Source organism: Anser brachyrhynchus, assembly GCF_964034855.1.
Source record: "Anser brachyrhynchus genome assembly, chromosome: 20".
Classification (NCBI taxonomy): domain Eukaryota; kingdom Metazoa; phylum Chordata; class Aves; order Anseriformes; family Anatidae; genus Anser; species Anser brachyrhynchus.
The window spans coordinates 1,343,922-1,370,286 of NC_137713.1; the positions used below are offsets into that span (position 1 = coordinate 1,343,922).

The 26,365-nt window shown below is 38.4% G+C and overlaps 1 protein-coding gene across 4 annotated transcripts in view; it reads left to right on the forward strand.

Annotated features, from left to right (window-relative positions):
- Nucleotides 1-26,365, forward strand: part of NOS2 (nitric oxide synthase 2) — a 38,004-nt gene that overhangs the window by 4,386 nt on the left and 7,253 nt on the right. Inside the window, exons 3-21 of one of the 4 annotated variants that reach the window (XM_080562763.1) lie at nt 12,836-12,928; nt 13,024-13,111; nt 14,519-14,691; nt 15,846-15,924; nt 16,535-16,657; nt 16,747-16,895; nt 18,925-19,087; nt 19,576-19,667; nt 20,069-20,210; nt 20,605-20,744; nt 21,316-21,490; nt 22,251-22,352; nt 22,992-23,186; nt 23,603-23,685; nt 23,995-24,139; nt 24,388-24,492; nt 24,972-25,021; nt 25,116-25,290; nt 25,828-25,960. In XM_080562763.1, coding sequence (XP_080418889.1) covers nt 14,585-14,691; nt 15,846-15,924; nt 16,535-16,657; nt 16,747-16,895; nt 18,925-19,087; nt 19,576-19,667; nt 20,069-20,210; nt 20,605-20,744; nt 21,316-21,490; nt 22,251-22,352; nt 22,992-23,186; nt 23,603-23,685; nt 23,995-24,139; nt 24,388-24,492; nt 24,972-25,021; nt 25,116-25,290; nt 25,828-25,960 — 2,158 coding nt within the window. In that variant the 5' untranslated portion in view covers nt 12,836-12,928; nt 13,024-13,111; nt 14,519-14,584. Of the gene's footprint in view, nt 1-1,511; nt 12,929-13,023; nt 13,112-14,518; nt 14,692-15,845; nt 15,925-16,534; nt 16,658-16,746; nt 16,896-18,924; nt 19,088-19,575; nt 19,668-20,068; nt 20,211-20,604; nt 20,745-21,315; nt 21,491-22,250; nt 22,353-22,991; nt 23,187-23,602; nt 23,686-23,994; nt 24,140-24,387; nt 24,493-24,971; nt 25,022-25,115; nt 25,291-25,827; nt 25,961-26,365 lie in introns of those variants that run through there. The other 3 variants (XM_080562762.1, XM_080562761.1, XM_080562760.1) reach the window with 3 other exon arrangements.

Genomic DNA, 26,365 nt, shown 5'->3' on the forward strand with positions numbered 1-26,365 from the left:
TATCTCCAGAGAAGGAGACTCCACAACCTCTCTGGGCAGCCTGTTCCAGTGCTGTGACCCCCTCACAGTAAAGAAGTGCCCTCTCATATTCAGATGGAACATCCTGTGCTTCAGTTTGTGCCCATTGCCTCTTGTCCTGTTGCTGGGCACAACCGAAAAGAGTCTGGTTCCATCCTCTTGACACCCTCCTTTCGCATATTTATATGCATTGATGAAGTCTCCCCTCAGTCTTCTCTTTTCCAGGCTAAGCAGGCCCAGCTCTCTCAGCCTGTCCTTGTACGACAGGTGCTCCAATCCTCTCATCATCTTCGTAGCCCTCCTCTGGACTCACTCCAGCAGCTCTGTGTCCCTCTTGTACCAGGGAGCCCAGAACTGGGTATAATACTCCAGGTGTGGCCTTACCAGGGCTGAGCTGGGGGAAGATCACCTCCCTTGACCTGCTGGCAACACTCCTCCGAATGCAGCCCAGGATACCGTTGGGCTTCTTGGCCACAAGGGCTCATTGCGGACTCATGGTCAGCCTGCAGTCCACCAGGACTCCCAGATCCCTCTCTGCAGAGCTGCTCTCCAGCAGGTCACCCCCCAGCCTGTACTGGAGCCTGGGGTTATTCCTCCCTACGTGCAGGACCCTGCACTTGCCCTTGTTGAATTTCATGAGGTTCCTCTCGGCCCAACCCTCCAGCCTGTCGAGGTCCCTCTGAATGGCAGCACAGCCCTCTGGGGTATCAGCCAGCACAACCCTCTGAGCTCTGCCGTGCAGCCAGTTGCCAATCCACCTCACTGTCCACTCATGTAACCCACACTTCCTGAGCTTGTCTATGAGGATGTTCTGGGAGACAGTGTCAAAAGCCTTGCTGAAGCCAGGGTTGACCACATCCACCACTCTCCCCTCATCTACCCAGCTAGTCATCCCATCGCAGAAGGCTATCAGATTGGTTAAGTATGATTTCCCCTTGGTGAATCCATGCTGACTATTAACTTGATCACCTTCTTATCCTCCCCATGCTTGGAGGTGTCATCCAAAATCACATACATTTACCTGAGAAGTCTCTTTGTCAAGAACTGTGTTTTAAAGCAAGTCAGTAACGCATGGAAATGGCTTTACGCTGTGCTACCCACTTGGTCAGTTGCTTTGCTGTGGTGTTTCCTACTGCCGAGGGGCTGTGTATTTCTTCTTGAGCATAAGCCAGCTGGTGTGTCTTTCAACTTTTGTATTATTTGATTTAATTTATCTTATACTTCTGTCAAGCCAGATTTTATGAAATAGTGTTAACTGAAATACACAGTAGTCATCAAGTATTCCTTTCAGCTCGTGATTAATCAGGGCAGACATTAAATTAAAAAAAAAAATCTTTGAAGAATACTTTCTGTTTTGCTCATAACTGTTTGCTGATATTTAAAATAGTTTTTTAAAGTTCAGAAGCAGATGGAGGCATCTGCCACTTGCAGGTAACTGTTTAACAATGTTTGGTTTTGTTCTTAGTCGGAGAGGTCCCATCACTCCACACTTAAACAAAGGGGGAAACCCTGTGTGCTTAAGTAACCTGGGAGAGTCTGAAGAGAATTCTGGACCTGGTGTTTGTTGTCCTGACCTAGGACCTGGGAGGCATAAGAAGTTAAGTTCCCTGTTCTGTCATTATTAACCTGGGTGCCTTTTTCCCTAGAAGAATCATATTCTACATTAATCCATTTAGAAAAGGATAAACTTGTGTTTTGAGTCAATAACTTCTGAGCAAAATTTGGCTGGATGCTTAACTGCCTCATATATAGTGCTGTATCAGCTGCTGCCCCCCAGCATTAGGTTGAACCTCTTTGTTACATGGGCTTCCTTCTGCTTGTGTTAAGCTTCATCTGGTTAAAAACTAGTGCGCTGTATGTCCTTCTATTATTGCAGCTTATTTTTTGCAGAGTCTGTGGTATCCTTCCATGCTTCTTGGAAGAATTTTTAAAATAGTGTTTTGATTAAGATTTCCTGCTATTCCACAGAACATTTTAAAATATTTTAAAAGTAGTTTTTAAAAGACATAAAGTTGACAAATTCTTGTAACTATTAGATTGACGTATGTTCTGTATTAGGTAACATCACACAGGATCAGGGATTTTCTCAGTTTTACCTTCATTTTCTCTGTAGTCATTTAATCCTCAGAAAGTCAGCTGTATCTCAGATGGTATGAAACAAGGAACAAGGAAAACAGTGTGTTTCAAAACATCAAACAGAAGTTAGTAGCCTGGAAAATATTATATCATGATGGCAGACGGCTATAGACTGTGTTTGCTGGTGACACCTCCCTGATACTCACTGATCTGAGGACTGATTTTCATGCCTAAAAATAAAGCATTGGTTTTCCACAATTGTGCAACTGCAAGGGCTCTCTTTTATTTTCTTTTTTCTTTTCTTTTTTTTTTCTTCTTTTTAGAGATCACAAAGTAGTGTTTAATTGTTGTTTACAGTAGAGAATGCAGAAACCTGTTGAGTCTTGGAGAGACTTTTCTCCCCGAGGAGATCTGTGGAGTTTATCTTCTGTTAGCTGAAAGCACATCACATAGAAGGTTGCAGCTTTATAGCCAAGATTTTCAAAAGTAATTCTCATATTGCTTGTAGATACTTAACTTGGAAGACCTTAAAAATTATGCTTGGTGTTACTTTGCTGTTTCACTGTGTTGCCATATAAGATCAGGAAAATAAGATCACTTTTCTGGACTGCTGTTTCATATTCTGTTGTGTCCTTTTGGATTACATGGAAGGGTCTCTCTTTTACTATTTGTGTAACGTTGCATAATTGTAACTGCAACCAACAATTAGGGTGTCACGATCAAGACAGAAAGCAACAACTCGTAGTGGATCTGGATACTGTTTTTGTTGTGGTGGGTTTTATTTTCATTTTGGTTTGGTTTTCTTTGTTTTTAGTTTTCGTTGTTTGCTTTGGTGGGTTTTGTTTTGCTGTTGTTGCTTGTTTGTTTGTTTGTTTGTTGCATTTAAGAACCAAGGGAATTAGAGCTTTTACCTCTCTGACTGTTTAGGACTTTGTTGACAAGTGACCAAATGACAGTTAAATGGTTATTCCCCTGCTAACATGATACTGAATTGGGAAGATACTAGAATGGTCACAGTCATTTTAAGAAGCATTATTTAAGAAGCATCAGCCTAAAAATAGAGAGAAATCGAAATTCTGCTCCCAACTGACATAATTTTCCAACCAATAGTATTTCACACAGTTACATGCTACTGAGTCTGGTAATTTCTCATTGATTAAATGCAGATCTTCTGAAAAGACACCAGGTGTGTATTATGAAATTTAAGAAATAGTTAATCCCTGCCCTGTGTTTGTTCATTATCCTTCAAGTTCCGTCATAAGCAATAGTGCAGGTTTTACAGCTGATTTAATAATACAAAGAATGTATACAATATGAATGGTAGCATGAAAAGTAACTTGAATGAAAATCCATGTCTAGCTGAGGGAGGAATGGAACCCTAAACTCTCATCTAACAAAGGCACTTTGGTAGGAGCAGATCAGGTAACAAACTGAACCTATAATCAGCTGACTTTACGGTATGCTGTGCTTGTGTGATTTTATTTATTATTTATTTACTACTAAGAATTTATTTTCTGATTTGTGTCTGAAAGAAATCACAGGTCATAATGGTACAGCTTTGGTCTGTAGAACTCTGTAAAATTCTAAGAACCTGGAGTTCATAGAGTGCTTGTTAAAAGAAAAGCCAAGATAAATCTTGCCATTATGCATTACCGAGTTCTGCCTTGGTCTATAAGAACAAAGATATTCTGAATAATTACTTCTCTGGTTGTTTACTTCTCATACTGTTAATTGGTGACCTGATCCAAATCCTCTGAAGTAAAAGGTAAGACCTCTGTGTACTTCAGTGAGCATTCAGTCAGGTTTTACACCATTTTTCACTGCCTTGGAATACTTACAGAAATATACCATGCTTAATCATGTTTACCAGAATTAAACGTGAAATGCTTTTGTTTATCTAATTTTACAAAATTTAGTTTCTGCAGTAGACCAAAAGCAAGTACATTCCTCCTTGTTACAACGGCTAAATATGGGGAAGACATAAGGAGGATTTTAAAGTTTCTTTGACCACTGATTAATTGCCTTCATTTGCCATGCCACATACAATGTTTTGGAAAAGTAAACATTACAGAAGACAGCAGCATGTCTTTTACTGAGGAACTACGCTCCCTTTTTTCTCATTTTTGACTTTGTCAATATTAACACCTGCAGTCTGTTCAAAATTTAGTTGATGGATTGCTGATCATTAAGTTTATACTGTGCTCATCTGTGTTTATCAACATGCACCTGCAGTCTTCCTCCTTGATGACAATGGTCACCAATTCTCCATGGTGCATTCAATTCTGTCAATTATTGGAGGTGGGGTGGTGGGTTTGTTTGGTTTGTGTTGTTGTGTTTTTTTTCTTTCCAAAATTATCATCTAACTGGGTAGGAGTTGGTCTGAGATGAGGAAGGTAGTGCAAAAAAACTACCAAAAGTATTCATGAGCTATCACTTAATTTCTTATCCAGAACTTTCAGACATTGCATGGGCAGAAAGTGTGGATACGTCATTATGTGCTTGGAAAGTCGTTACTGATACAGTCGTTCTACCAAATCAAGACATTTGTTAACCGTGAGAATTTGTCTTTTCATTATGAAGTCATTTCAGGATGTCAGTCATCTGTCTTACGTTCAGATTTGCACTTCTGTTGATAAGAAATGTGATTTCAAAACCAGAAGCATGGGAGGAAGTAGAATTAGAGATGGTATATTGGATGATGGCTTTGACACTTCATGGTAATACAGGGAATACTGATCCCCAAAAGCACCACTGGGAAGAATCCTCAGTTTGTAATTAAGTCTTAGAAACTATCTGTTGGTACTGGATTGGCTCAAGCTTGTACAGGAGAAGAAAGGAGGAAATAATATAGTGGTTTTCAGCTTGTGCTGGTCGTAGAGCTATCCTGAACTACTTTAACTTTATGGACAGTGTTGTAAAGACACAGAAAATTCCCCTTTACAGTCCCTTCTGCCAAGTATCAGATGACTAAGCCAAAACTAATCATAAAAATAAGATGAGGTAAGAACATGCCAGAAGTAGTATTTCTGTCACTCAGGAACCTTTAAGCCTTGTAAACAGTGAAGTACAGTCTACATCAGCTCCTTTTGCTTAGGTGGCTGTGGCCCAAATATACCCTTACTGCAATAATTAGATGAAACATTTAGACTGCTTTACATGATTATTTTACAGCCTATCCTTTTAGGAATAGAGACAAAAAAAATCTTATGGATAATCAGAGCACCTCCTAATTAATTTGTAGTACTCCTTTCTTTTTATTAGGACTGTTTATTATAGATTAAACCCTACGACTTAGCCCATTTCATAATTAAGTCCATAACTTTCTAGAATCTGACCTTACTAAATTTCAACACAGTTTTTTCCACATTGTTTTTTTTCTTTTCTTCTTCTTTTTAATAAGTGACTTGTCTAACTCCCAGGTGGTGTTCCCTCTTCCAAGCTTAGATTCACAGGCTAGTTTTCCTGTCAGGAACTGGGGGAATAAGCGGCGTTTGTCCCAGACCAAACTAAATAGTACAGTGCTAGCCTGGAACCTTTAAAGAAAGAAGGTGGGTTGGGAAAAGCAGCACAATCAGAATATCTGCATCCTTTTCTGCTGGAATACTGTTTCTAGCTTGTGCCCCAATACAAGAAAGACATTGAGAAATGAGAGTGAGTTCAGTGGAGGGACACCAAGGTGGCCAGGGACTAAGGCACATGCCTCAAGAGCGGAGGCTGAAGGAACTGGGCTTATTCACCTGGAGGAGACCCAAGGGACCTAGTAGCAGCTTCCAAGACCTATGAGGAGGTTGCCGAGGAGATGGAGCCAAGTTCTTCACAGCGGCACATGGTGGGAGCATGAGAAGCAATGGGCAGAAACTGAAATAAATTCAGACTGGGTATAGGGAAAAACTTTTTTTGCCATGAGGACATTTTAGCAGTGAAGTAGGTTGCACAGAGATGTTGTGCACTCTCCTTCCTTGGAAGTTTTCAAGACCAGCCTGGATCAAGCCCTGAGCCACCTGCTCTGACCTCATTGCTGACCCTGGTTTGAGCAGGAGGTTAGACTAGATGAACTACTAAGGGAAGGATAACAAAGACATTATGCTGTGAGGAAAAAAAAAAGTACTTGAAAGCACTTTTTTTGATTGTTTCCCGCTACAGGTAATGATCTTTAATCATTTTCTAATGAATTAACTTCCTGCTCTCTTAATCCACGATGGAACAATGTTCCTTCTGTTTGCATCTAAAGTTAACCTGAGTGTATTACCCACTTTAGTATTAAGCAAAAATGTGATTTTCAGTATTTTAAAAGTGTGCCTATGTGCTTCCAAAACAGAACATAGCAAAAATAGATTTCAGGCTTTGGGGATTTTGGTAGAGTTCCCAGTAGACTTAATAATAACCTTTTTGAGAGCTCATTAAACACTGAAGAAAGATTCTCTGTTAGTATTTCATAAAAAGAATGCAATATATTTTGCAATTGCAGCATTAAAAACATATGAAGTCATTCATTTAGGAGAAAGTTATGTGGAAAAGTAAGAAACAACCACATTTCAGAACTCAGTGATGGGACACTGGATTGAGAGAACTCACTTAATGCTCAGACTGACCTTAAACATTAATTTGGTGTGAGTGGTGGGTAAGTTTTCATGTCCTACTAAGCTGAAGAACATGACCCACCTTCCATGATAAAACAGAATTATAACCGTACTTTTTTATAGAGTGGCTAAATCAGCCTTCAAAACTATATCATTCTCTATTCAACTTCAGTTTTCTGAGCAATTTCTGTGGAAGTGAATTGTTTTCATGATATTTCTAGTATATCCCCATGAGAAATAATAGAGCATTTGGCTGTTTTTCCCTTATATTGTGAGGGGACTGTGCAGTGAGATCAAAATTATGTGTATTTTTTAATGATATTTTCATACCTTTGGATGAAAAATAGCACAGAAATGCAGAATGTAGTTATGCCACAAAAAAAGTAGTCCTTGTGAGTTCTTAGGCTGAATTTTAGCTTGTGTTCCATTCTGGTTTAGGTATTTTTAGTTTTTTTTAAGGGTTGCTTCTATACTTTTATACTTCAATATTCTGTTCTTAATTTCAGTGCAGATATTTATGGATTTTATTTCTCGTAACCAGTATTCAAATCTTTTATGGTCTGACCTTGACTAGAAGTTCCGTATCGCTCTGATATCAAGCAGCTGTCGGTTACTTCAGACCACGCTGCTACTAAATGAAAGCACACCTGCCGTTCTGTAGCCCACTGTTAATTCTTGAGACAAAACCAATCTTTTTGCACATGGTAGTCTTAATGTCACCTTTCTTTACACTACAGCTGTGACAAGCGTGAACTGCAGGTCCCAAGTAGTTTTGTAGTTCTGTTTTTCTCATCCACAAGCAAGCTTTTCCTTACTCTCCAGACAGTGAAGTCTTCAATAGTCTCAATATAATGCAGTTATGTCATGGAGCGTAGGATGTGCAACCCAGCGTGCACAGAGCCCAGCAAGCAGCCACACACAGGCTACTGGGCAACTGCCAGGTTTTGTTTTACCTTCTTGCTTTAATCTGCTAGCAGCCAGCCTCTGCTGCTGCAGCTGGGGCTGAGGATCCTGCGGGACTGACTCACCCAGTCAGTACTTCTGAGAAGTCACTTCAGTTTGTGCCTGGGTGCACGTTGTCTCAAAAATCCGATTATTGGTTGTCTGGTTGCTGTCTCCCTTCTTTACTTCCCCGTCAATGTTCGTGACGTGCACAAATGGAAATTTTGAAAAAGACGGATGATGAAGGGATTTTATGTTATTACTCCACTTCTGTATTTGGCCTGACTCTTACAGCTTGCGGACAGGAAGGGATGGGTTTACGGGCACAGCACTGTAACTTTTAACACTCTCCCTCACTTTCATTTTCACTCTCAGACGTTCACACCATGAAATTTTCCACCCTGCCCTGTCAGCTGATATACAATTTTAGACTTCCTAGATCAGGATGTGGCAGATGAAACATCACACTTATTACCTTAAAATGCATTTTAGTAAATTTTAAGCGTGCACAAAATAAAAAGTGGGAGTCCAGACAGTAGATTTGGGATCGTACTCAAATTTGCATATTTTAAAGTGCCGATACCTGAGTCTGTTTTCAATTTTGATAGAAAGTTGCTATCCCCGCTTTATAAGTACATTCCAAAATAATGAAGGACCTAATGAAGATGCTACAGTTAATGATAAATACATTAAAATCCTTTGAAATGGCATGGATGGTCCTTAAAGATGCAATAAGCAAGCAAAACACTAGACCAAACAAATGGGTTTGCAATATTGCAAATTTTAAGGCTGCATTCAAAGCAAACAAATTTTCTTTGGGAAGTGAAAATCCAAACCAGTGGAATAGAAGATGATTAACGATAGTCACTATGAGGAGATATTTGGGAGCCCATTTTTAACAATAGTTGTTAGCAGTATTGATCATATGTTTCATTGTCAGAACCTGGTACTGTAAGGAAGCTTCCAATAAAAACAGAGCATTTATTGCGGTTCCAAAGCACAAAGGCAGAAAAGGATTGGAGAGAAACTCGATTGTATCACTGCATAGATCTTCATCTGAAGACGTACAGTGTCTAAGAGCTAGCTGCCATGGACCGGCTTTTTTGTGGTTGAGGGTGGGATGTCATAAAGAAAGAAAGTGTTCTAAGAAAACCTGTTACATTTTTTCAGCTTCTAAATTAAATGCAGCAAACTGATCAATTTGAAGTCTCACATCTTGATAAAAATTACCAGTTTCATTTTCCATGTCTCCATTAGACATTTAAAGAAGTAGCGAGTTAGAAAGTAAAAAATTCTAGTCTATATTACCGTGTTATTGTCTGTGATGTGCATGTGCACTTGTCACTGTTTCTGTCTCCATCCTGTAGTACAGGGGCATTTGCACCATACTCCACCCAGAAGAGTGGTAAAGCCAGTGACTGAAACAGACCCAAGTGAGATTAGCAAGCAGTGAAAAACAAGACAAAGAAAAGGTCACCTGTAACCTTTAAGAACTTCTCAGCCTACCATTCCTAGATTCTTCACGATCCATGTGTTGCAAGCTTCCTCTTCCATTTCTGGTACATTTGGCATTCAGTGTAGGAATTTTGGAACTTTTTTTTTTTAGGAAACATTTTTGTATGAGAAGTGCAAAGTTGCTAGTGAAGGGACTTGTAGACTCTGTCCCAAGGTGATATGGCACCCAGTCAACGACACAAATCCTCACTGTTATCATTATTCAGGTATTCATTTACCTCTGAGTTGAAAAAGTAAAGCGAGGCTTTCCAGTGGCTCAGTGTCCCGTTGTGTCAGAAACGATACTGCACAACCAAAGAGAATATTCTTGTCTTCAGATAACTTCTCGTGCATGTAATACATAGTGAGGAGTTGCCAGGGAAGTGATGTCTTTCCTACAGTTAAGTGATGATAACGAGATGGAAAATGTGAATGAAGAGTCATAGCTAATAGATAAAACAGAACGTCAGACCAGAAAAAGAACAGAAAGTGAATGAATGTTCATTAGCCAAATGAGCTAAATTGTTTGTACCATGAAGTAGTCAAGTGTGTAATGAGCATTTTACTGAAGAGCATGAGTCCATTTTCTTGATGTAAACGGTCTTTGATGATGATCTTTGATGATGATTTTTATCTAACCATCTTAATCTTTGGTATGTTATCTCAGTAACTAGGCAGCTTTTTTTTTTTTTCTTTCTTTTTTTTTTCTCTGTGAGTTTTGCCCCTCATACTGACCTGTATGTGTTTTCTGGTGGTTCAGAAATACGTTGGTTACAGGTATCCTGCTGACAGGGCAGGGAGATGGACCAGGTGTCATGTGGAGGTCCTTTGCAACCCTTTTCTAACACTCCTGTGTTACCGGTGCTCTAAGCACCAATTGCCTGGTCAGCCAGTGAAGGGGGCAAACGGCGTGAAGCAGGAAGCAAAGTGCAGGTTTCCTCAGGAAAAGGAAAAGCATAAGGGACAGAGCCAGCAGTTTGTAAATGCAAATAGAGAGCTTCCACCCTGTCAGAGGTGGAGCATTTGAAGTCAGATCTCCTGAAGTGACAGGTGGCTGCAGTGTTACGTGTCTCGTTTGTGATGTGGTACGGAACGTTTCTGGAAGACCGTCACAGGACGTCTTGGATTAGATAGGTAAAGAACATTAGAAGAAAATCCCTAGTGATTTAGGATGAGTTGGGACAACTGAAAATCTTTTCTGTGGGGTTACATGAAGTTAGGAAAATAAGCTTTTGTTATCATCAGCGTCCCCTCAGTGTAATAGTTCATTTAGGGCACAAGTTTGCAGGATCTCGGAGGAGCAACCTTACAAGCATAGCTCCTTACAGCTTCTTGAGCTCATGCAGAATATTGCAATCAGACAAAGAATGTGACTTGGTTTTGAATGAAACTGAAGAAAGCCTGTTGTTGAGGCTACAAACTATAGTTTTGTTTGTGTTTGAAGAAACAAAACCAAATTTGATTAAAAATTGCTGCATGCTTCGAATGCCATTGAATAGGTCAGACATTCTGCTCTGAAAGGATACCTCTTTTGTCAAAGGTAATGCAAGAAAAGCAACCAGATCTTGCGTTTTGATATGGCAGAGGCAGAAGTGGCTTGGGTAGGAAAAGGAATCAGTGCGGAACAGGTTTTCTAAAGGAGGAACTCTCCATGCAGAGTAAGGTATTTGTGGAAGGAGTGCACGGTGAGCTTGTTTAGCTAATCTCTAACTCCACCTAAGAAATGAGTGGTGCTGTCTTGTTCTTGTAATAGTGTTTTGTCATTGATTTGGGTGAGTAAAAGAGCAGATCCTTTTTGAAAAACTGGAGTGATTAAGCAGTTTGCTGAATGGCTGTGTGTCTGCCAATCCTATAAACAGTGCTTATGAGGAAAGAAGATGTTTCTCCTCTTCTGGTCATTCCAAACCTGATCTTTCCTACCTAATCCCGATGTAACCTTCCCTTGTTCTCAGCAGTCTCAAAGCAAGAAGTGGGGATGGTGAGTAATAAAAGCTTAGAAATAATTAAGCATCGCTGAATTCATTTAAATCTCTACTAAGATCTGTCCCTTTTTTAAGGTACTATATTAAGATTCCTTGTGATCTATAGAAAAGTGAGGTCAGATTTTAGAAGAAGGGGAAGGATTGAAACAATTTTTAAACATTGACAAAACAGCAAATGCCAAGATGGGTGTAACCTTGTTTTTTGATTTCTCAAGTTTCCTTCAGTTCAGACACTTTCAATTTGACTAGTGAGATGCAGTTAATAAAAACAAAACAAAACAAATCAAAAAGCTGTGTTAAAAAATGTATGGAATATTGATGAGCAGTGAGTGCAAAGAGGCACAAGCACGATACAGTCAAGCAGATGAATGCTCAAACTGCAGCAAACCCAGGACCATTTTGCAAGAGGTTCTTCTCTAGCAGTCCTGGCTGTGATATGTATACAGGTGTATTCACGCGCGAACACATGTAGTCATAACACTACGTCTAAGAGTGCTTTACACAAGCACATAATGTTCATTTTTAAATAGACAAACTGAGATACAGAAAAAAAATGTATTGCCTAAGCTTGTCCAGTAGAAAAGTGACAAATGAAAGAGAACCTGGGATTCTTTGTTTCTCTTATAGCCCTGTGCAGATCTACAGATCCTTGATTAGCACTTGTAAATCTTTCTCTCTTTGTCATTGTAATTTGAAAACAGATCTAAAATGTTTCTTCAACATAGTGTTATTCAGTCATACATAATGCTCACAAACAAACAGCTCAGGCTAAAATCCTTGAGACCATACTGGCACACCACAGTATTTCTGAGCCTGCAGTTGCCTGGGAGCACTTTGTTCTGCATGCCACTGTTGGCTCCTGGATTGCTTGTGGCCTCAAGGAGAAACAAGTAGACCTCAAGTAGAAACATAACTTTGTGCTATATTTAGATCCACATTTTGTCTTAAATTTAAAATCAGCTCAATAGTCCCATCTTCATCATTTATTTGTCCTTCTGGCATTTACACATAAATTATGTGAATAGTTTATGCTTTCAGGGAGTTGCAGTTTCCTTCCAGTTTGTCTAATATGTTGGAAAAGCACGAAAGAGCAAACCTCACAGGCAGCAATAGCTCGAATAGGGTTTGGAGAGGAAGCAACTCTACAAATACTATACTGAGAAGTGTTCTTTAAAATGGTATCAAAAATTAGGAAATAATACATTACTAAGTGTAAATTCATGTTAAAATACCTGTGTTTAGTTATAAGCACCTGTTTAAATGATTTACTGATACATTCCATAGAGCTCTCTGATACTGTTCAATTTATATAAACTTCTTTATGAAAGTCACAGACTTAGGCTTTCTACAGCCCCTGGCTGAGTGTAGAACAGCCAACCACTGATCTGATCAGTAAGAGTTACTTCAGGATTCTTTTTTTGCATTTTAACATTGCCTGCAAGATTGCAAAAACTGCTCACTGTAATCTATTGCCCTTATCACTGAGCATTTGCAGGAATCAGAACTGCAGCACCCTGTACAGGAAGGAAGGGATGCTTGTAACATCAGGAATTAGTCACAGCTCCGTCTCCAGGCGCTGCAGGTTATGTAATGCAGTAGCAGGACATCAGCTACACACCCTCCCACACAGAAAGAAACAGTGGGAACCTTTAGGGATTCCCCTTTTGTCCACTGTCCATGTGTAGTCTTACTGTGCTATTTTGCATACGTAGCCCTGGAGTATAAAATGCTTGTGCCTCACAGGACGGGTGCAGAGCAGGAGAGGTTAAAGGGAAGCAACTTCCATAGAGAAGACCATCTCCTTGCACATTTGGAAGAATCTCTCACAAAAACACGGTAAGACAACACTGTGTAATTGTTCAACTGACTGTTGATTTACTACAGCTTGCAAAGGGAAATAATTGTATGGCAAACTATTTTTTCCTTACTAGGAGCAAAGTGTTGGAATCAGTTTTCCTCTCATTTCCAAGCTATCCTGCAGTTCTGAAAACTTTATCCCCCTTCCAGCTGTCTTTAAAGGTTTGTGCATGTAACACTTAACATTATAAATGTTCTTTGAACATTTGTTCCTCATTTGAACATCTGTTGTGAAAGCGTAACAAGCAAGCAAGTTATTGCTCTAATTGCCAATGAATGGAAAATGACTCTTCCTTCTCTTTTATTTTTTCTTTCTTACTCTTTCCCTCTTTTCTCTCTTTCTCCTCTCTTTTTTCTCTCTTGCACGGTTTTCTTTTACTCTTTTGTCCTTTCTTTTCCTCTTTCTCTCTTTTCCTCCCTATTTTCTATTTTCTATATTCTTTTTCTTCCCTTTCCTTTACTTTCTTACTTCCCCTCTTTCCCCCCTTTCTATCTCTCTACTTCTCCTTTCCTTCTCTCTTCATTTATGCATGCTATACAATAATATACAGTATGCTTTGTAATAATAAGCACTCACATTGCATCATTTTTTATTTCAGGGTAGTGGTCTAGATTTGTTCCTACTTTGTAACTGTTAAGAAATGCTTATTACACACTATTTCTTTTACTGGTGTTAACAGACAAGTTTTAGCACATTACAGCTCCTGCACAGATAGTTGCATTCATTTCTTTTCCTGTGTGATTTTACAGCAGACAGCATCCTTGTAGACTAGTATATGACTGTTACGTTATGCATACAAACTTTGAGGCTAATTCTTCTTTACCTAGCAATTTTCTAGTTTGCTCTCTTTCTCCTTGTCACACAAGTTTGCTATATTTGTCCTGGCACAAGAATATCCTTTACAGTCAGAAATTAGCAGAAAATCTATGTTAAAATGAATAACAATAAAATCTAACATTTATATAAGAATTATATACAATCTATATTCAAATATATGCTATGTATATATATTACAAAATACAGAATTTGGGATCTCACAATTCTATTTGGCTCAGGCAACTGAATATATTGCAAATGCTCTGGTTTAATAACAAAGCATTATTTTTTTTCTGATGAGAATCATTATAATGTGAATAAAACAGCAAAATTTTACATCCCTTTTCCTTGCAAAAGTATAATGATGAGAATTAACAAAAAAATTAGTAACACTTAACAAACTATTGAAAAACAAAGAACTTAAAAAATACAAGTTTCAAAGTGTCTTTTTTGGAGAAGTTGAGCCTGCATGTGTTTTTCAGAGATACAGATATTGGCTATTTATGCAACCGGGAGACATTTGAAATACTCTTCCCTGTAGTTTAGAATAAAGTATGGTTGCAGCATTACTAAAATTAACATTTCTCCTTGTCAGTGTATCATTACCCTAAGAGTCAAGTAATTTTCATTTTTAAACACAGGAAGTTAATTAGATCAAATCTGTTAGTCTGCTGAGTTTCTGCATCCTTTTAAAGGGAGTTACCTTCTTAGTCAAAAACTGACCTTGTTTTTTTTTTTCCTCCTCTCTGAAGTGTTCCAACATCACTCAAAACAAGAGTTCAGCACTGTGAAGTACAATTGTAAATAAAGTATACAAAATGCTGTGCCCATGGCAGTTTGCATTCAAACCTCATGCTGCTAAGAACCAGTCCTCCAAAGAGAAGGATATCAATAATAACGTGGAGAAAGATATGAAGATCCATGGGTAAGATCTTTGTCCTTTAATGGTTTCATAGTTTCTCTTTTGTTTGAAAAGTAAAGATATTAACTAACATGGGGATCTGGAGAAACTAGTAGTGTGTTTCCACTGCAGTAATTTTAACAAAAGAACAGTTGTCCCTGGGGGTCACTGGGTGGTGTTGACTTAGTAAGGTACATTTCAGCTATTGTGTCTAAGTTATACAATTATTGAGGAAACAAATCTTCATGGTTTATCTTTCATACTTCTAAATTTATTTAGTGTGCTCTAATGGTTACATGTATGCTAGGACTTAAGAGGCATATGCATACAATAAAAATTAGCAAAGTATTTAAGTTGATGTAGTATTTCTGTGATACAATTCATACATGGTACTGTATAAAATAAATTGTACATGCATATTAAATTTCCCAGTTTTCAGTCTTCTGCTTATTTCAGTTCTCTAATGCATATAGTTTATTTCTCTGCCTGTCCCCTACCCTTTACTACCATTGCTTAAAGCAGTTCATGTTCAAATGTGAAGATAAGTGAAACCAACTTATTTTGGAAGTGAAAATGGGTGATCACATACTCTTGTCTAGATAAAACCTATAACATATAACTCTCTGAATTAAGGGGTTTGGAGGTCGTGGGCTGGATGTCTCTTGGGTGTTTATGAACACCTTCTGAAATTTGGATACCAGTATCCAAATTCAAAAACGGGAGTGCAGAAAGTCAGAGTTAATATTGAAAACAAGGGAAATTAATATAAAATAATACTATTTGCTTAATGAGCTGGAGACTTGAGCTTTCTGAAATTTTCAGAAATTTTCTCTGAAGCCTTCACCCTCTTTGTTTAATTCCTCTGAGTATTTTCTGGTCAGATCATGATCATACAGATGTCCTCTGCTTAGCTTACAGCAATGTTACTCAATCTTTACCATTCTGGGCCCTCTCCATTGCTTTCCTTCCCACACAGAGATGTGGAAAGGGTGTTTGTTGTTTTACTATTGACTTCTAGTCCACTCCATCCCTCATGCTGCTGAGAATGTTTGGCTTATTGACTCAGTGCCACTTCCAGAGACAACTCTGAGCATCAATTTAGTGATGCTACAGGATAACCTAACAAATAAAAACTAAGTATGTTACCTTATACTGAATTGTCTTTGTCTCTTTTAAAGCTTAGTGAAAGATGATGCCAAATTGCACGATCTAATCAAGAAGCAGAAAGAGAAGCCGCCTATCATAACTTCAGCAGAGGTCAGTGGTGGGAGAGAGCTGTGTTTAGCTTCATTGACTGATACTGACAGTTCACACAGGTTGTATTTACTGCTCGAAACTTCTCAAAGGTCTCATACAAGGAGTCACTCTGGTTACAGGAGGTTAGGACTGCTGTGAGGTCTTTGGATGAAAGATCTTTTCTGAATAAAAAGATGCTTTGGTAAGCCTTAAAGGAAAGAGATACCAAGGACCTGGACTGGAGTGCCAAACTCCTTTATTTGCCTTTACACCTAAAACCCAGCCTTTAGTAACAAACATGTCCTTTCTCTAATTTTGTTTGAATCACTGTTTTCCTGAGACTGTGACTGTTATGTTAAGAAGCCTTAATGAAATTAAAAAGATGTTTGCAGTGGCAAATATTGTTTGGTTAGTAGAAAAATACTTAACATTTTGGCTATTTCATATCAAACTGTGGATCGGATCAATAGTTTTGTAATCAAATGAATGTACTCATGTTGGAAAAGATCACATTTCTGCCTAGTTCATTGTAGTTAATTTTTGCATCCAATGGTCAAAAAAATAAAAATCAAGCATTAAGATATTTGATAGGTCCGAAGACAGTGTGTATTTTTATCTTTTCTTTGGCCAGAAACCCCCAGTAAATGGTATCAAAGCTTCAAACCAAATATCAAGATGTCCAAGACATCTCAAAGTAAGAAACTTGGAAAATGGATCCAGCTTTCTTGACACACTACACCTGACAGCAAAGGAGGTAAGATGCAGAAACCTGAACAGTGATTTTTCATACCTTTGAAAAGATCCATAGTGCAACATTGCTTTTAACATTTGATTGTTTTCCAGGTTATCAATTGCCGCACCAAAGCATGCCAAGGGGCACTCATGACCCCAAAGGGCTTGGTGAGGGGCACTAGAGATGGGCCAGTTCCTCTGGAAGAGCTTTTACCTCAGGCAGTAGACTTTGTCAAGCAGTACTACACTTCATTTAAAGAGTAAGCCAACTTTATCCTCATTTTTGGTATAAAAATCCTCTACCTAACTACCTACCTGTGTGTGAGACTAGGCTGCTTGATTTCTTCACAGCTATTGGCAGCTATTCCATTACATAGTATGCATTCCAAAAATGGATATGGATTATTACAAAAGGCAAACAGAACTATTACTGCACATCATATGCTCTGTCTGCCAATCTCAGTTCTGGGGAATACAGGCATGGACACTTTACAGCACATTCCTCAGCCCTATCTCTTCTGAGTGTGTTGCATTATAGCACATCATAACAAGCAGCTTGGTTTGGACTCTTTCAAAATGTTACCTTCTGTTTTCTTAACATTGGATGCTAATGGGATTAGCTCCTACTCATACTAGTCTTAGACATATAGATAACGTGGATAATGCTTTTGGTTTGTGCTGTTCCAAGCATCTTTTCTCTGTGTTCTTTTATTGTATGTTTTGTCTCTGAAGGCTTTGGCCACAGGGTGGAAGAACGCTGTCTTGCTTCTCAACCTTGCTTTGCGCTATCGTCAACATAAGCTTACTGAGCATGCTGAGAGAGATGCTCTAGCTTCAGAATAGGTTTGTGTTTTTGCAAATATGGAGATGGTGCAGAGAGATGTCACAGGAAAAGCTGGAACATCTGGTTTAGGTCCAAGAATTTGCAGTGACAAAGTTTTCAAGTGACAAGCTTTCAAATCACAATTCAGTGTTTGCTCATTTCATTATAAAACAGTATTGAATTTTCAAAGGGACTCAGCCACATATTGGCTTCTTCTTTAGACACTTTGATCTCTTCTACAAGGCTTTCTACCAGACAAATCTTTCTGAAAATCCCCATCTTACACACAGGCTGTGCTCACATGCCAGAGTATTGCATTTGCACATCTCTGTGTTTCTGCCCATGGCTGTTTGATCACATTGAGTTACACTATCTTATATGCTTGCCCTTGATCTTTCATCTTGTTGAAAATGTGAAAACTCTCAGACAGTGCAGGCTATTTTCATTCTGTCTGTAGGCCAACAAAACAATTTTTGTCTGTTCTGTGATAAATATTTCCAAATGTTTTGACTTCATTCTCTATTATCAAACGAAAGAATTTTAGAGTTGGTTTCCCTGACAAAGGAACTGCTCAGCACTTCCTTTTTGGTATCAACTTACTTTGCTCAGAAGACCTATGTCCCTGTGAATAGAACTTTGAGAGTGCAGTCACTGTACTTACACTTTTAGGCTGAAGCTAACCTGTTCTCTAATTTTTATTTGTTTGTGTTTTGACACTTTTTACCAAGCTAATCTAGAAATTTTAAATTTAAACTGAAAATTTGTACAGAAAAACTTTTGATCAATCCATGTACATACTGGGTGGTGAAAGGACAGTGTTATTACTGAATTTCTAGTATGTTACTTTCATTAGGCCAGTAAGCTCTGTCATTTGCACTCAGTAAGGCCAGTTCCTAAATTATGAAGCCAAGAAAAAATATCCTGATTAGACTTCAGTAAGAGTCATATGTACTTAAGTCATACTTTTAGGGTCTTTTTTGGTAAAAATCTCAGAGCCTGGACTATTGCAGTAGATAACAGCTATGCTTTGGGGACAAAAGTGTGGTGCAGTAGAGGACATAGGGAGCAGATGATGGTAACTTTTCACACCTGAAACTGACTTTTTGAGGTAATGGATGCTTTCATAAATGATAGAGTATTTTTTGTCTACTTGATTCATATCCAGACAGTGTAGATTTATAACAAGGACAGATTTCTCAGTGTATATCCAAACTTGCCATATCTCAACCAACGTAGATACCCATCCCCTCCCTGGAAATGGGCTCTACCTACATCCAGGCAGATAAAATCATCAGTGAAAATGGAAGTCTCTTGCAAAAGGATGGCTTGTACTCTAAAGCTTTCTGGCTTCAGCAATGCTTGGGCTCTTCTTCACCCAGAACATAAGGAGAGTCTGCAGTTTAAATTAGTTTTCTAAGTAGTGATATTCTTATTGTTTCTTTTCATGGCTGTTTCCTGTTCAACAGGTCAAAAATAGAAGAACACCTGGCCCGACTGGAAGCAGTGACCAAAGAAATAGAAACAACAGGAACCTACCATCTGACACAGGATGAACTGATCTTTGCTGCCAAACAGGCCTGGAGGAATGCTCCGAGATGTATTGGGAGAATCCAGTGGTCCAATCTACAGGTAACCTATGAGTCTAGAAATTAAGGCCCAAATAGCTGTCTGCTGTAAATCAGAATGTCCTTTACTTTGGTAAAATTTGCCAGTTGCTTCAGCTAAGGACTGCTCCCTCCTGTACATATTGTAAAATCAACATTTTTTTGTACTTCTCTACTCCATACTTGAATAAAAGCCTGTGTAGGGATGCTAGTTAGGAACCAATTAAGTCATGGAAACATGTGCATGTCTTGGACCTTGAAGGATTATTATGTGTGCAAATAGTACATATAAGTACATACAAGAAGAGTAAAAATAAACTTTCCCTAGTGGAACTACAAGTAAATTGAGAAATTGTTCATTTTTCATGTTTTACTTAATCTTTTCCTTTTTCGTTTTTTCCTTAAAGTGTTTTACTTAATCTTTCCTTTCTGTAGCTGTGTTAGAAAAATAATAAGCTTACATTACTCTTTCAAAATCATTTTTTTCTTCACCTTTATTTGGGAAACATATAGGTATTCGATGCACGTGACTGTAAAACAGCCAAGGAAATGTTTGAGCATATCTGTCGTCATGTTCAGTATGCAACAAACAATGGAAACATAAGGTATGCCTGTATTTAATTTGAATTTTAAATAACGAGTATCACTTCCAGGTCTGAATTCAAAACTCCACAATAGGCCTGAAGTGATCTATCTAAATATTTTGACTACTTGTCTCTGCTCTTAAGTCTTCTGGTATTCACACGTTCCTCCCATATGTACCATCAACTATTTTGAAAGTTATAGCTTTTATGGCTGAAATTGCAAAAACTTTCATAATCCTGGGGAAAAAAGATGATTTGAAGATTTGGGGAGGTGGGTGGAAAGAATGGATGACTTTATTTCTACAGATGTTTATTTTAGAAATATAAAATAATTTCAGCTGGCAACAATTTATGTCTTAATAATTAGAATGTGTTTGATGTGCTGCTTTTACGTAACGGGATTTGATCATCTCTCTGGGCAGGTCAGCCATCACTGTCTTCCCACAGAGGACTGATGGGAAACATGATTTCCGTGTTTGGAACAGCCAGCTCATCCGATACGCTGGATATCAAATGCCAGATGGGTCTATCCTGGGAGACCCTGCAAGTGTGGAGTTCACAAAGGTATAGTTCCAAATACAGAATCGTAACTGTTTTCCATCTTGCCTAACCTATCTGTGTTTCATTTATTTTTCTTGCATGTTTATGCAGAGTGGGAGGGAAGATTGGGTGTAAGAAGCAAATGGGGTATCCAGCCCCACAGGTTCTAGGTGCAGGCTGAAGCAATAATTCCTAACTTTCCAATAAAATACTCCCCTCTATCTCAGAACAAGGAGAGCTAAATCTCCCCGTAAGTGAGTTACACAATCTTTACTTGAACGACATGTCTTGGTGCTGTTTGAATGGAAAAGACATCCTTTACCACTGAGAATTTACCTCAGAGGGTTCACATTCTTTTTTCTTCAAATCTGGGGGCAGAGGGACTTCAGAAAATGAAACCCACTTTCTTTACTTACAGTTGTGCATTGAGCTTGGGTGGAAGCCGAAATATGGCCGCTTTGATGTAGTTCCACTCATTCTCCAAGCGAACGGCCAAGATCCAGAAATATTTGAATTCCCTCCAGAAATTATCCTTGAAGTGCCAATGGAGCATCCAAAGTAAGCACACCAGATTTAGATAATTGCATTTTTGCCTCTGCCTCACCTTGGCAAGTTATTAACCTTTGCTTGTGGCAGTCATTTTATGAGTTCTTTGTTAGGATGAAATTATGGTAAATTGTCCTAAAAGATAAAATGCATGTTAGAACAATGAAATCAGATTTAAATTAAGGAAGCCAATAGCATTTCTGTTGGAAATCTTTTTTTTTTCTAATCTCTATTTCACTCATATCACAAAGTAAAAAAACATAGCTTCTTATGCCAGTGTAATACATATGTGAAACATGGCTGCACTCATAACATAATGCTTTATTGCCTTTCTCTCTTTGTTTCTTTCTTCATCTTTGCATTGGGAGTGGCCTGCAGATAGCAGAACTCTATTATACTGTTCTGCAATCTCTTTAGCAGGCAATTCCCGGTTACCACATTGTAAATGAAAACTTTGCTACAAGCTTTTGCAGATGGGTCATTCTCCCTACAGATAGTACTCTTTCACTTCTTGGACTTTCTGCTTGCTGCCTAAAGGAGGAGAAGATACATAAAGTAATAAATCAAAATGCTTGTTTAACAGGTATGAGTGGTTTAAGGAGTTAGATCTGAAGTGGTACGCGCTGCCTGCTGTTGCCAACATGCTCCTTGAGGTGGGAGGCCTGGAATTTACTGCATGTCCTTTCAATGGCTGGTACATGGGGACAGAGATAGGAGTGCGAGACTTCTGTGACGTGCAGCGGTACAATATCCTGAAGGTAATCTTCTGAAGTAGAAGGATTGTGTAGATCTGAGAAGAAGATGGACTCAGTGGGTGAAATGTTTCTGAAAGAAGAGGCGCTATCAGCCTTTACTGGGATGAGTGTTGTATTTACTTCCCACTAACACATCAGTGCTAATTTGACAGTCTCCTGACTGTTAAGGGCATCTTTAATTGCTGTCAGGATTATGACTGCCAGATTGCATGATTGCTTTTGCAGTGTTCTGCTATATCCGTTCCAAATACCTATCCAGAAAGGTGAAACCACACCTGTAAAAAAATACAGAAATTGCTGTCCTAAAGCAATTTTCTTCCCCATTTTTAACCTGAATAGTGTTGATTCAGGACTTCTGGTCTTTAACTGTACATTTCTCAGAGATGTATTTGCTAGTTCCAGTCTGCTGTTGATAAGGCAGTGGGGTCCTAGTTGTTAGCTGCAGGTCTTGGACATCTTGCCACTACAATTTAATGATGATGACTTACAACCAGATGCTGCTACTTTTTAACCATTTAGTCCCAGAGAGCCCTCTCTCCACTTCCCCAAACTGGAATAGCTTCAAGAACCATAACTTCATAATACAAGCTCACCTCTAGTATCAAGTGTGTACTACCATCGCTTTTGCTGGCATAGGATTGACTCGTCCCCCTTCTGTAATATTCTTTTCTGCATATTAATGTGATGAGGTGGAGAAATTATGAGGTCTAAGTCTAGCATAGTAAGTTTGTTTTTCCATTTTCTCTCTCTTTTTCACTTGTAGGAGGTAGGAAGAAGAATGGGACTGGAAACAAACAAACTTTCATCACTATGGAAAGACCGAGCTGTTGTAGAGATAAATGTGGCTGTGCTTTATAGCTTCCAAGTAAGTCGATGAGCCTGGTATCTGGAGAGACATTGAATAATGTGTATCTCTTTTTCCTTTCACTTACAACAGCTTCATACAAATATATTGCCAGTGTACACTCAGTGTACGGGAGGTTATCAATGTAATTCCAATTGAGTCATTCTTCATCTACACCTGGAAAAGCAAAGGAAACCATATTTCCTGTTGTTTCCAGAAAAAAATCTCAGGTGGAGGCAAAAGGGAGAGAAAAAGAAAAGGAAGTAAAGGGCAAGATTGTTCACCCTTATAGCACAGATGTCTAAGTGTCAAAATCTATGTAAAGCCACTGGATTAATTTATTTCATTTGCATTTACAGTTTATTTAAGATATCACAGTAATATGAAAGACAGGAAAAATGAATCAAAGGCTTTTCATTCTCCCAGTGCTGGGGAGGTAAAAAGCTGATGTAAAAAAAAATTAAATAAATAAAAGGGACTTAATAAGAGTCCTTTGTCCAAGGTCCACCTAGATCTTTATGTAATAGTTGCCAATACTAACTATTTCCCAGCATTGTGTAAAGTCCTTGAAATATTAACCAAAGCAAAAAGAGTACTCTATGTCAGGAACAAAATCAGAATGGGTTTTTTAATATATCTGTCTTTTTGCAATTATTCTAGAAACAAAACGTTACTATCATGGATCACCACTCAGCTGCTGAATCCTTCATGAAATATATGCAGAATGAGTACCGTGTGCGAGGAGGCTGCCCAGCTGACTGGGTGTGGATTGTACCTCCTATGTCAGGGAGCATAACTCCCGTGTTCCACCAGGAGATGCTGAACTACGTCCTCACTCCCTTCTTTTACTACCAGGTACGCATTGTCAAAAAAAATAGAAATAAAGATTCTATTAGATAACTTCAGAAGTTCAGATGCTAATATGAAGCATGGAAAAGTCTGAATAAAAAGCCCCTGTTCCTCATACCACTCTTAGTCATGGTATATGCAAATGAAAGTTCACTAGGAAGATTCATAAAATAGCAGGAAATTTCTATTATACTGTGGAAGGTAATATTAGTTTTGTTGAATTCCTAAGCTGCGAGTAAAATGCAATTTACTGCTAGAGACTGATCCAGTATTTGTACAGACAGTGAATTATATAAACAGATTCTGTCAAGTCCGTCTCTTTCAAAGATACAGAAACTATATTTGTTGTTTTGCATTTTACCTGTAAATTAATTTCCTTTCCCTTTTCCCTTTTCCCTTTCCCTTGCCCGTTCCTTTCCTAGGTGGATGCATGGAAAACACACATCTGGCATGATGAGTCCCGGAGGCCAAAGAAAAGAGAAATAAAATTGAGTGTCTTGGCAAAGTAAGTTGTTCATCTTCATGATTTTGTCCAACTATTCTTTTTTTTCCGGATGATTCTGTTACACATTTTTTGGATAATTATTACAGTAGGGACCACCTGAATTGTTTGAATCACAGACTTACATCTCTACATTTAGGTAATACTCATATCTAAGGTTCTTATTTGGGGCTATCTATAGCATATTGCCCCTAAACAAGCTTCCAAGCAAAAGCCATGCTCAATATGAGCCTTATCTAGGAAATTGTTTGGGAAACAATCAGAAGTACTATATAGGTATATCCAAGATGATATGTAATTTTTTTTTCTCAGGGCTGTACTGTTTGCATCTTCACTCATGCAAAAAGCAATGGCAATGAGGTCCAAGGTCACTGTGATCTATGCAACAGAGACTGGGAAATCTGAAACACTAGCCAACAATCTGTGCAGTTTGTTCAGCTGTGCCTTCAACACTAAGGTAAGAAAGTATAGAGCAGTCACACCAAATGGAGGATGATGTTTGCTTAGTTTTATTAGCTTCTGCAAGATTCTTCATTCTCTAAACCTGTATTTAGAATGTCTGCTAAAAGTAAGTTGGACTAGATTTTGATTTTTTATTCATATGGAATAATGCTTGTAAATTTGGTCACACCTGACAATCACAGAGATATCTAACGCTAGTTCTTATGTCTGCTAGCAATTTCTCATGAGCTTTATACCTTCCAGATTCTGTGCATGGATGAATACAACATCACTGACCTGGAAAAAGAAACGCTTCTTTTAGTGGTTACTAGTACTTTTGGAAATGGAGATTCTCCAAATAATGGAAAGGTAATACTTGCCTCAGAAGCATATATGAGGCTCAACTCAAAGACCACTGAGATCAGCACTGAGGTGCTAATCTGTTCTCCCTGGTCACCAGTGATAGGATCTAAGGGAACAGCATGAAGCTGCATCAGGGGAAGTTCAGACTGAATATTGAGAAAAAGCTTTTCTCTGAGAGAGTGGTCGGGCACTGGAACAGGCTCCCCAGGGAAGTGATCATGGCATCAAGCATCCCAGAGTTCAAGAATCATTTAGGCAACAATCTTAGATGTATGGTTTACTTCTTAGGTAGCCCCTTTTGGAGTCAGGAGTTGGACTCTGTGATCCTTGTGCGTCCTTTCCAACTCAGGATATTTTGTGTTTCAAAGATAACATTTCATTTTTCCCGTGTACATGAGTAAGAAATGGATCAGGGACTCACTTCTGTTTTAAATCAATCAAAGAGTGTTTTTCTAACCTTAAATGTTTTATGAATTTTTATACAGACATTGAAGAATTCCTTGCTCACCCTGAAATTGCTGAGAAAGAAAATTAGGTAAAATGTTTTGTTATTTGGTTTGCATACAATTGAGTCCTTTTGCATTTCATTCAGCATAACATAGTGATCTTATTTGTATCTCATTCTGCAGATATGCCGTGTTTGGTTTGGGATCTACCATGTATCCTGAATTCTGTGCCTTTGCTCATGCCATTGACCGAAAACTGGCCCAGCTAGGGGCTTCACAGCTCACTCCAATAGGTGAAGGAGATGAACTCAATGGGCAAGAAGAAGCCTTTCGCACGTGGGCAGTCAGTGCATTCAAGGTGACTATATAAAAGCTAATCTATGGATTAGTTCATTCAATCATTCATTTCCTTTATTCCAGTCTTCACTAACATCCCAGAAAAATGGGGAATAATGAAGGAAAACAAACATGGATTTATATCTGAATTTTGGACTCCCCTCTCTTCTGCTGCTTGCCTAAGTTGAAGAGGAAACTGGGCCCCTTTTCTATTATTTTTTAATATTCACATAAAGTTCCATAAAGCCTTTGGGATAGGGGGATGTCCAGTATGAGTAGACCTCATAATTTTGCTAAGTAGATCATTTTTTTATCTGTATTGGTGTAGAAGTGGAACCTTGTTGCACTTCTGTAACATCACTGAACTCAACAGACTGAATAAATAACAGCAGTGAGTGAAACTGGAATCTCCCCACTAGGATTAAATAAGAACATAACTAACACTAACTCCGCATTCTGGTGTCATTGTTATTATTGAAATAAAGATAACACCAGCAAACTGACAACAGTAAGAATATTTATTTACCATTAATATATATATTTTATTCTTTTTTTCTAGACTGCCTGTGACATTTTTAACATCCGTGGGAAAAACAGTATTCAGTTGCCTAAGATGTATACCTCAGATGAAATCTGGAATCCTAAGAAATATAGGATACTGCACGAGTCTCAAACCATGGACTTGGCTAAAGGTATTATCTGCAACCTTCCACTTCCTCTGTCAATTTTGCTTCAAATAGGTCTGAATTGTAAAGGCTGTCTGAGATTTATAATGATCCCGCTACAGTGCTAGATGATAGAATTCGTATAATGAAATAGAGTGGTCAGAGAGAAAAAGACATTGATTTACACTGAATAAATCATTATGTCTTCCAGCGTAAACACATTAGAACACCAGAGCTAGCATACATTTTGACAATCCCAGAAGAACAAGAGCTGAGATGAACTACTTTAGTCAGGGAAGGCATACATAGAAGACACATGACTGACTAGAAGTATCTTGCATTCTAGGACAAGCACTGTTCAGTTCTTTTCTGTGTAGTTTTTGAAGACATATTAAACAAACCTAATCACAATTTTTTTCTTGAGTCATATCT